The following is an 11,931-nucleotide window of genomic DNA, read 5'->3' as shown; positions in this document are numbered from 1 at the left end:
CTCATACATGCAATTTCGAGCTTGAAGAATATTTAATGAGGGATTAATGAAAACTATTAAAACATGAGAAATGCAAGATATTATATTTTTATTTCATAATGACGATGTTGCAGTCTTAATCAATCATTGAAATTTTTTATTTATTTTTTTAACAAACACTGATTAGGGATGAAGCCAAACATTTTAATGAGAGGGGGCCTTTTTTTTTCTTTTTTTAAAGTAGGGTTTAAAGTATATATATATATAAAGCCAAATTTTAAATAAATTAAACATAACCCATTTTTTATATTTTTATAATTTCCTTCAAATTAAAAATCAATAAGTAAAATTGAAAAGAAAGAAAGAAAAAAAAAAAAAAAGGGTTTCAATTTTTGTACTGAAATTGAGAAATTTCAGTTGGATAAATTGTGTGTTTCTCGGCGTTCTCGCAAGATTTTATTTGGATGACATGACTGTTGAAGCTAACATTCTCTTACTCATTTTGTTAGAACAATCCACTCTAACTAACACAGTAACTCACTAAGTGTTATACAAAACACATTATATTCTATACAAAACACATTTTATTAAACGCAACACAAAACAAATGAAACACATATCTTTTAGACTTTTCTAATATTATCTAACTATATTGAAATGAATCACCATTTTACATTATCTTTGCACGCATCATTCGAAAATCGAGCTTTGCCAGGCTTGTGACTCATCAAGTCCACACTTGTCTTATTCCAATGCACTGCTTTACTAAACCTCTTTCATTTACTTTGAATAAAACCTCTACAACTTTGTAAAGCTCATTCCATTGTTACCCTTCTCAGATATGGAAGGAAAAAGTTTTGACAATAAAGCTCTCGTTCAAAATTAAATGAAACTAGGTGAAGAGATGATAAAAGGGAAGGGTAAAAAAAAAAAAAAAAAAAAAAATCTTTCTAGGGGTCCAATAGGCCAAAAAACCTTATAATTTTATTTTTTTTTACTCATTTTTTTCTTTTCTTTTTATGAGTTTGTAAGGGGCATGGCCCATATCGGCACCCCCAATCCTTCCGTCCCTAACACTGATCCAATGATTGGATAAGAGTGTCACGGTAGTATTGTGAGATAAAAATATAATTTATAGCATTACATTTACAAATCATAGGCTACTCACATAATATATACCAATTTTATATATTAGGTTAAATAAAATTTATCCAATCCAATAATTTAGAAGAAAATTATGTATGGAAAAAATTATAATCTTTCCATGTAAAGGTTTTTATAATTGCTTTTTTAGTGGATGATTATAGACTTGACAAATACAAAAGTAGCCGCAAAAAGCATTCTAAAAAAAAAAAATATTAATAAACGGAGCGTTTATCACCTGAGTAATACTATTTTTCACACTAATATCTTGTTATGCTAACGAGGCTATCTTAATCTATTCTTAGATTAGCTTAAATTAACACATGCACACCAGCAATATACTTGTGAAATATTGTACGGTATATAATATAGCACTACTCTTATCACTTTGTTGATCATGGGCAAGTCAGACCTAATCCATTCATCCAGTGGGGTCATATGTTTAACATCATGTCCGACATTTTGTACATGCAAGTCTCTTTCTTGCTTTTTTTTTTTTTTTTTTTTTTTTTTTTTAAAAAAAAAAATATATCTAAAAGTTTGTACAAACAGTTTCTTCGATGATTGATCAAGGGTTTTGGATTTAATACTATGATGTTGGCATAAAATTGATCCTATTTCATGGGCCAACAAATTGATCCAAATTCACATATTTGTTAGCTTATAGTTTTCTCTCTACCTGTCCCCTTCCCCATGGGCCTTTGCAAGTCTGCTTGTGGCCCAAGAGAATCACAAGGTATCCACCATTGAACTTCTTTCATGGATATTTTGTGGATCACCCATTTGAAGATCTCTGTAAATGAATAAGTCTGTTCAAAATACTCGCTTGTATAAATTTGATTCGAATTTAATTTGTTTAATAAATGAGTCAATTGTGAAACTTAAATTAAGCTTGATTATTAAATGAACTATATTTGTAAAAACTCGGCTCAAATCGTACAAAGCTCGTATAAACTCATTTTTTAAAATTTTTTATTGTATTGTTTTAATATAATAATTATAGTTTGATTTATTGTTATTGTGAGTCTTGATATAGACATATGTTATGTTTGTGTGCATAAATGAATTTATATACATATTATAAAACATAAAACATATATATAAACTCGAGATTGGATTATGTAAGATTCAAGTTAATTTGTTTAATTAACTCAAATGATAAAATATTAACAATAATTAATTAACTAATAATTAGTATTTTACAAAAATAGATCATGATATTTATTTTCTATAAAAAATGAATAAGTTAACTAAGTAGTTCGTGAATAACTTGAGTTCGCTCGAAAAATAAATGAGCAAAACTTGAAAAAATTATCTATGTCGGTGATAAGCTTGAGTTCAATTAATGTTCAAAATAAAATAAAATTAACAGAGTTTGAACATTCAACATTCGGCTCAATTATAGCCCTACCAATATCCCATCTTTGCTTATAAACTTAACAATAAAAATAAGAATAAGAATTATACACATCATCTGAAAATATGTAAGAAAAGAATATAATTGTTACATTATGAATTAGTCTGTACTTCTATCTGTTAGTTCACTTAAATTATATTAAAATACTAGAAAAAATACCTTTAACCCTTTCAAAGTATCATCACTTTTGCATTTTAACCTTCAAAGTTTAAAAAGTAAAGATTGACCTGCGTACTTTCAAAAATTAGCACCCATCCGTTAACTTTTTCCATATTTCTGGACGGAATGCCAACTACGTTGGGGGTGGGGGGGGATAAAGTGTAAAAAAAAAAAAATTTGAATTTAAAATCGCAAACACACTCTCAAACGAACAATATTTTCTGTAATTTAATTTAAAATCACACCTTTAGACTGCGAAATCATAGTGCCAAACGCATGAACTTCCGTTACAAAGAACAGACAACAGTAGTCCTGTATGGTGTAGCAAAATTTCACACTCAGTTGAGACCAAGGCCAATCAGTTAAAACACATCATGCTCATGTCCCGAGTATCAAATTGTCCTCCACCCTATCTCAACATGTACCACACCATTCCTGGAATTGATTAGATGGTACTTCTCATTGATGCGACCATTGTGCACAACATCATTAAGGTTAATCTCCACATGTCCCAAGGATTCCTACAAAATGAAGACAGATAATTTAATGTTGGAAATAAGTTTGCAGGAAAAAACTACTGCAAAAAGACTAGAAAAAGATGGTATATATGATCATACCTTTGATAGAAAACTTATGCCTCTTCGCTTGCTCATAATCTCAACACGGATCTTCTCATGAAGAGGAGGCTCCTCCAGCATGAACTGGAATTCTTCATCCCAAATAGGGTCACGAGTTCCTCTTATCATCTAAACAAACCAAATTGTAGAGATTGATTCAAAACATGCAACAGTTCATTCAAATAACTGCAGAAAATGCGGTTACAAGAACTTGGACAATGACTGTGTATCTTGAAATTGAAAGAAAGACAAATCTCTGATGCTCTCTATAAGGCTGGTGCTAATCGAAAACCCAACATCGATTCATAAAATAAGTTCTAAGAAAAGAGTTTGGCTTGCCTCCAGTAAAAAAAATCACGAAAAAATAAACCGTCAAGATTGATGTTGGGTTCTTGACTGTTTATTTTTGCAAAGAAGGATTTGCAGTGTATTTTTTTCACGGGAGGCAAGAACAGGTCGAAAAGAAAAAAATATTGTTAGTCCAAAAGCATAAAAAAGCAAGACCAGTACTAGTACGCTACCAACTTTGAAATCTCTTAGATGCATTCAGATTGTAGTTTAGCGTGATTTTGATATAAATTTTGAATAGAATTCACCTTTGAAAACCAACTTGTAAGGGAAAGGTGTCCAAGAGCTTATATACACATGGTTAAGATTAAACTTAACCTATGTGGGACACCAGGATCGTAACAGTTATCATATTTATGTGATACATAAAAAATAAAAAATAAAAAAAGAAGAAGAAAGAATCACCTTTGTTTTCTTCCTTTCTCCTCTAAAGAGGACCAATGCATAAGGATTATTGTAGCGCTGCCCCTCTACATCCTCTGCTCCTTGGACAATAACCGAAAGTAAACCTGCTCCAGCCTCTACTTCATTGTCAGAAGCCTCTTAACTCCACTTTCCTTTCTCTCATATCCATCCAATGGCCCACTAAACTTAACACTGTCTTCTCTAAAAGGAACAAAAGTCAGCTCCAACTCAATGTGGCCCCTCCGCCTATGGTTTTGAGGACTATTATTGTTTGTGTTCTTGAGCAATTCAAGCTTAAATTCCTTTGTCTCATAGGGTGTAAGCAGTTTCAGGGGAACTAACTGCATTCCCAGTACGTCATGTCCGCCAACCTGTGAAGAACACAGAGAAAGAAGAAAAAAGATTTGAAGCCTGAACCTGAATCCTCATCACGAATGCAAAGCTCAACTACACAGGTGTCTATGGTGTAACTCAACTCCAAGTCTTTTGTAAGAACTCTTAGAATAGGATGACTTTTATAGACTATAGAAAATACAAGACCAAAAAGGGGCAGGTATTCTTATCTATTACTTTTTTAAAATCTTCGTACTTATCAAAAAAATGACAGTAAAACTTAAACGATCGCGGATTTTAATTCTAGAGAATGCTTCTCTTGCAACTCTTAAGACAGTCCTCTTAAACTTGTCTGAGAAAGAGTGTGGGTTCTGACCTTTACATGGACTGGACATATGCTTTCCATACAAATTTATATCTAGGCTTATTAATGTGAACAAAGCACATATGTCCATACAAATTTAAATCTAGGCTTATTAATGTGAACAAAGCAAATTGCAGCATGATTCATTTGTAATTATTTGGAGTCATTCTTCCTTGAATTTGGTTTCAAACAAAATCCTCAAGTATCAAAAGTGATTCAAAGTAACACCAACTGAAAACATGGCTCACTTATTGTTTCCAGTTTTTCTAACAGGACCTAGTAGTAACTTCAAACCCTAAAATACTTAATATCAAGCAACAGAAAAAGAAACACATAAGGGTTCACTTACTTTGTTCCAAAAATGTATGCAAAGGATTCAAAATTAAGATTTTAGTTTAAGGTATATTAGGGCTTGAGCCACGTAACTATTTGGCATAGTTCATCAATAAACAAAATGAAAGATTTTTATTATCATTTTTTTTTCCTTCTCTCCATTTTTCTAAGCAATTAAACAGAGAAACACGAAAAAACCTTGTCCCAGTCAAAGACTTCTAATCGAAGAACTTGAGTTTGGGGGTCCTTCACAATAAGCTTGAACTTCTCATGCCATTCAGGATTCAAGTTATTCTTCTTGATAGTGGTTTTCTTTGCAGGAAGGCTGTCTCCAGTCAGGCTGAGTTTGACATAAGGATCAGACGATCCCACTATGTCCATCTTCAAGAGTTTACGAGCTCGAACAACGTTCACATGTAGGATCCCCACAGGCTTCTTTATTGCCACTCTATTGAAAAACAAAACAAAATTACCAGAAAAGAAAGATTAAGGATAAATTATTATTGTCACTTTCTAGTTTTTCTCTGTGAACCCTACTGACAGGAAATTAAACTAAATTCTCACTTAGAACAAGCAGGTCATTGAAAGAGGGGGACATTGGGGGGGGGGGGGGGGGGGGGGGGGGGGGGGGGGGGGGGGGGGGGGGGGGGGGGGGGGGGGGGGGGGGGGCGGGGGGGGGGGGGGGGGGGGGGGGGGGGGGTGTGGTAACAATCCTTCCAGGTTCAGGAATCCACCCAGGCATTGGGTATGAAGCAGAGAAACTCAACCAAGATTTATTAAATTTCAAAAGTATATATTTTCTGAAAGAACATATATTAAATGACTGAATGTAATCAATCATACTTTGTCATCTCTATAAACTCACGTTGAAGCATCAAGAACAGGAATTTCAAGAGTATTGGGCCAGAGATAGAGGATTGCAATTTGTTTCTTAATAGTCTCCTGCAAGTACCTTGAATGGTTAGACAATTTAAATATAAACAAACTCTGATTTAGCATAAGTTATCCACCATAGATCCAATTTCAGACAATTATATCAAAAATCAAATACTACTAGTAGGAGACTTACTAGGGCAGCACCTGAACAAATCTATAGAGGCCAGGTATGGACATAATGTCCCCTCCCAATATCTTCATTCCAAAATCTACATGAGGCTGCAGATAATCAAGAAAAATCGTCATACCAGAATAATTCTAATCATTTCACCTTAGGTAAAAAACATTAACATCTATTCACCTTTGGATAAAAAAATCAAAGAAAAAAAAAAAAACTCAATTTACAAAGTGATCCAATTACCTTCTCCATCAAAGATACCACAATGCTTGCAAAACATGGAAAGGTAGGGACAAGAGGTTTCAAAGCTATCCGTGGTGCAGCAAATATTTGTAAATCCACCAACTGAAAGAATAATAGTCAAACTTCTGAACAATAACAACAAAAAAGACACATACATTTCTCTGTTTGAGACAAAGTGTTTCTATGTCTTTAGGCTCTTCTGACCTGAACTGTAATTTGTAGAGACAATAGTTTTATTCCCAAAACTATATTGGGATTGCCAACCCATCTGATTACTGGTTCCATGACCAGTTCCTTCTCATTTGTCTCAAACACTTTAAGACCTACAAAAGTTGTAAAATGAATAATAAAACAAATATTTAATTATGTACAATGCATATAAATTTTTACTTATGTTGATAGCAGCCTCATCTGCCTTCTCCAAAGGTTAAGAAAATCCCATAGAGTCCTTCTACACATGAGTCTCTCATCCTCCCTTCATCCCCCTTTGATAATAAAAAAATTGATTTTTATTAAAAAGTTGTCTCTGATGTCACATCAGAGACAACTTTTTCCTTAAAATCAATTTTTTTAAGGAAAAGAGGGTGATAAAGGGAGGATGAGAGACTCATCTTTAGCATTTCCCAATCCCATATAATACGTCACTCTGTTGTATATAGGGATCGATTTAATATCGCGTGTCGCACATAGTAATAATCAAGAGATCTCACAAATTTTGCAAATGAAAATTCACTCCTAAATCATTCTAAACAATTTTTAAATAACAGTTTATGATTTTTACTTGGTACTATCACTATGGAGTGCTTCCCCCCCCCCCCCCCCCCCCCCCCTCTGAATGTCATTTCAAAAACTTTTGGCGATGTCGAGCTTAAAATATATTATTATCACTGGCTTGAAAGCTTTTCCAGAAATTTTTCCCTAGAACTTTTCAAATGCCAAGTGAACCCTGGCATCCATTAAGCCATACAGAGATTGTAATTATGCTTGTGTTTTCAATTTAATATACCTAACCATATGTGTTTGTATTATTTAAATGAAAACCGCTCAAAGAGATCTATTCTTAATATATGTTAAATCATAGTTGTTCAGAGGAAGAGAGATGTAGTGTTTTTGGAGCAATTTCAATTATAAAATAAATAGATCACAAACTAAATTCCTCCACGCTAATGCATTTTCAAAACTTCAAAAAGAGATCATAGAAAAGTGCTGGATAGGTAATTCGACAAAACCTTCTGTACCCACAAACCATTCTGTTAACGAGATTATTCAATGGTGGAATAGACTCACCATATATTACAGGAGGAAGAGTTCCAAGATTAAGAGTCTTAAACTCAATCGCTTTAATATGATGTTTCCCAATGTACTCGGCAAATATAGGTTGTGCCATGCTCCTAGTCATACTACAAATAGCCTAGACATTAAAAATACTCAGTCACAGACTCTAACAAAAAGCTACAAATATTATGAGAGAGGACATTACCTTATCAAGGTAAGGCCACATACAAGAGATAAACTTATTTAACCAGTCTACCTGCACAGTTGAGCATACAATCAACACGCTACTGAAATTTATTTGATTTTAAGAGCAAAAACAGAAAGAAGAATAGAATTTCTGAGACCGTAAGGCAGTACTAACTCGATCATAATCAGGGTTCTTCACCCATAGAGGAATTTCAGGAAGAATTTCTTGCAAAGTACTTGAATCTAACTCATGAAGTGGCCTGATAACTGGATCCTGCAACATTAAGTAATATGAGTTATTGAAATACTGTGCACTTATTTATAGAATTGAATTCTTTTTTTGTTTGGTAAACAGACTTGGAACTTATTATTATTATTCTACATGGGAATGAATTTCATTAACTTTTTGGGAAAATGTTGCTTAGAACTATATGATGTCTAAAGGCTCAAAGGTAGTCAATCATACTCTCAATGAAAAAAGAAAAAAAAGGGACTTGGTGCCATTACTTCAAGAGAATATATAATGGCATTTTAAACACAACTCATAAAAAGAAACCACCGCACCCTGTTATAGATAGAAGTTTAAATGAGTTTATCTTGTTTCTCATTTTATCAAAATGGAACAGTCTCCATTGCATGCACAGGCTCATTACTGAGATTTCACAGAATGACAACATTTCTAGTTCATCTACAATATAGATGGTTCCTATTTCTGGACGACGCCATTTATAAAGTATGTGGTTTTGCCTTCAAGAGAAAATGGAATCATTTCACTTCATTGAGAAAATCAAATGCACTCTAAACAGACAGATTAATGTAATTATATCTGGATTTAATATTTGTTTCACGTGTTATCAAAGTTTCATCAAAGAATCGAAATTAGGAGTTTAAATTCAAACCCTCTTCCACAAAGTGACATTCTTTTGATGCACACTGTAGTTCGTTGCCAATGAGGCACAACTTGTGTACTTCTCATGAGGATCTTTTGTCTCCAACAAGAGCCAATATGGCATATCCGATCAACAATAAGCAACCAACCGTTTGAATGATCTGACGGCAGCATAAAAAATTTCAAGGATTTCCATGACTATTAACACATAGGTCTAGAAGGTCAAGACAATACCACGTACACAATGCATAGTGATCCAATCAGATTTGAACAAAATGCCGGTCCAACTACTTTTCAGAAAAAAGATTAAAGAAACAAGGAAAGGGATTGTCATTACAAAGTAGAAGATTCAAATTATCAAATATATGAACTCCAAAATTCAATGCTTAGAAAGAAATTAGGAATCCGCCCATTATCAAATGACTATGTGGAAAAATCGGGAATTCACCCCAAACCAAAAAAGAAGAAGCTAAAATTCAAAGTCCTAAATGATGACTAACTGGCGGGCCCAATTTGGATTTTCCACCATTGGCAATATGAGCTCACTAAAGAAGAAGACAACACGCAGTTTTGAAGGAGAGAAAATTAAAACTACGATTTCAATATTTGGAAAATAAAAATATATCCCAAATACCCAGAATACATGCAAATAAAATCCAAAACGAAAGAAAAAAATTAATACAAGCAGTAATCTATCTAATCAGAAATTTTAGAATAAATTGATCCAAACAGAAAAAACCCAGTTCATCAAACTTCATGAGCAAGCAAAACATCAAAGAGAGATTATCGCAAGTTTGTAGCAGATTCTTCGATCTTCAAATATAGCCAGTGTGTGTTAAATGCTTTTATTATATGTTCCTAAAACAAAAACTACGTAGCTAGAATAGATATTACCTCCACATCTTTAGGTTCAGAGTAGACGAAGAGGAAGAACCCCACCAAGAGTCCAAAAAGAATCCCAATACCAAAACCAAGAATTCCCAGGAAAGTGCTGAGAAATCCCATTTTCAGATGGTCCAAGAAACTACGGAAACTGATACAATGAACGTAAGAAAAGTCAAGAACAAAATGAAGATTAGAATAACGTTTAGTTCTTGAGAAAAACAAATAAAAGAAAGCTGGCTGATCGAACGGGGAAAATGAGAAGATTTATCCAGTAAAAGATTTGGAACAAGAAAATCTAATAAAAACTTACTTGGAAACGTAACCAATAAAATCCCATGAAAAACCGCCAAAACAGTGACACGTTTTTTAAACTGCTTCGTAAGCAGGAAAAGCCTGCGTGCTCGATCGGTATTTATAGTCATCTTTGGCTGAGCTGTTCCAGCAATGCTCATCCTAAACTCTTCAAAAATTATCTTCTTTTTTATTTTTGAATAATTAACAAAATTTCTTGTTAAACTATTCTAAATTATGATGTCATTTATAATGTTCATCCTAAACTATAGAATTCTATGACTAATATATAACTTAGTTAAGAATAATTTACAATATCGACCGACTGTGCAAAGTATTATCAAATTAATAGATAGATTAACGCTTAGACACGCTAATTAATCTATCAAAATTAGCATATTAATTTTGAATTATGGTGTTCATAAAAACAAATTAGCATGTCGCTCTTTTTAAAAAATTAAACACGTCTTTTGTTTTCTCTTCTGTTCTAAAAAAATATATAAATAAACCATTTAGACATAAAACATTCTTAAAAATATAAAAATGATCATGTCATGATATATTTTTTTTTTAAAAAAAAAACATCAAAACACATCAACAAATAGAACTATAGTATAATTTAACTATAAAATGTACAAATGACCTTATAATTTAGTGTGATAAGTAAAGTTAACTCATATATATTCATTCGGTCGTATTAGGATGCAATCAAACTTTGGTCCAACCAAAAATACGCTTCTTTCCTTCCTTCTTGTGCCACAAGTATGTATAACAAAAGAATAAGGATTAAATGTTATTTTTGTATTTGTGTTTTGGACCATTATTACCTTAGTTTTAAAAAATATCACAAATGGGTCATGAAGTTGTCTAGTTATCGATGTTATTCCGTCTGTCCATTTTCTATCAAAAAATTTAACGATTATATCACGTCAAACCTATTAGTAACGGTCATGTGTCATATATATATATATATATATATATATATATATATATATATTGCATTAGCATTATTTAAGAATAAAAATAAAATAAGAAATTAATTAAAAAGATAAGTTTTTTTCTTCTTTTCTTTATTTATTTTATTTATAAAAAGGAGAATGGTAAGGTGGGGAGTTCACTCCGCCACCAACCCGATGGGAGATCTCCCCCTTGGGAGAGGGGGATGGATCCAATCCCTTGGTGGGTCATGAGAGGGTGGGATCCCCCGGCGACCACCATTATTATATTTTTTTTTTTTAAAAAAAATGAGTATTTATTTATTTATTGTTTTTAAATAATGTTAATCTGACATATATGTAGAATACGTGGCAGTATATGGTTGATAAATTTGACGTAGCGTGACCATTAAGTTTTTAGACAAAATTGATAAAGGGACTAATTCCAATACGTGTGATGATTTTGAAACCAATATGTATAGCTATTTAATTATTAATTGTCCAAAACACATGTTCCAGAATAACATTTAATCCAAAGAACATAATGGGGTCAAGTAAGTAAAGAGTGAAAAAGAAAAAGAAAATAAAAAAAAATTAAAAAAAAAAAAAAAAGAAAAAGAAAAAGAAAAAGAAAAAGGAATGTGGTCGGTCGACAACTCTTTCTTCTTTCTAAATTTTTTGGTCCTTCGATAGTAACAAGAGACAACAGATACAATGGTCGTATCTTCCAAGGCTGGGGGGTGGAGCTGGGGAAAACTCAACTGCCAACGTCGTTTTGCCGTGTTTATTCATTCATTAATTCATGCGACAAAATATTATACAATATGCCCAATCGGATTCGGGAACGTTGCTTTAGCTCGATCTGAGAATTAATTTATATACCTCGGATACTCAAATTGTCAAATAAAATTTGAAGGGATCCTGATCCTCTCTAGATTTACTCTAATCTCGGACATCGTTAACACACACTTCTAATTACTTTATTTTTAACGTAATTAAACTATCATTATCGTACGTGTTCTTTTGGACAAAAGGAAATTTCTTATTTAAAACAAATAAAATATAATGCTTTCTT

General features: G+C 32.7%; 1 protein-coding gene across 1 annotated transcript; it reads right to left on the bottom strand.

The window, feature by feature from the left end:
* Positions 1-2,901: 2,901 nt before the first annotated feature.
* On the bottom strand, positions 2,902-10,007 carry LOC133865030 (synaptotagmin-3). The gene is given in 14 exon segments (XM_062301496.1): positions 2,902-3,219; positions 3,316-3,444; positions 4,069-4,199; positions 4,202-4,439; positions 5,297-5,546; positions 5,964-6,040; positions 6,179-6,253; positions 6,396-6,497; positions 6,600-6,718; positions 7,683-7,806; positions 7,876-7,926; positions 8,032-8,130; positions 9,640-9,778; positions 9,941-10,007. Coding segments are annotated over 13 exon segments (1,635 nt in total). The 5' UTR covers positions 9,751-9,778; positions 9,941-10,007; the 3' UTR covers positions 2,902-3,090.
* Between the last annotated feature and the right edge of the window lie 1,924 nt (positions 10,008-11,931).

Source organism: Alnus glutinosa, chromosome 3 (assembly GCF_958979055.1).
Source record: "Alnus glutinosa chromosome 3, dhAlnGlut1.1, whole genome shotgun sequence".
Lineage (NCBI taxonomy): Eukaryota > Viridiplantae > Streptophyta > Magnoliopsida > Fagales > Betulaceae > Alnus > Alnus glutinosa.
This window is presented reverse-complemented; position numbering and strand designations above follow the sequence as displayed.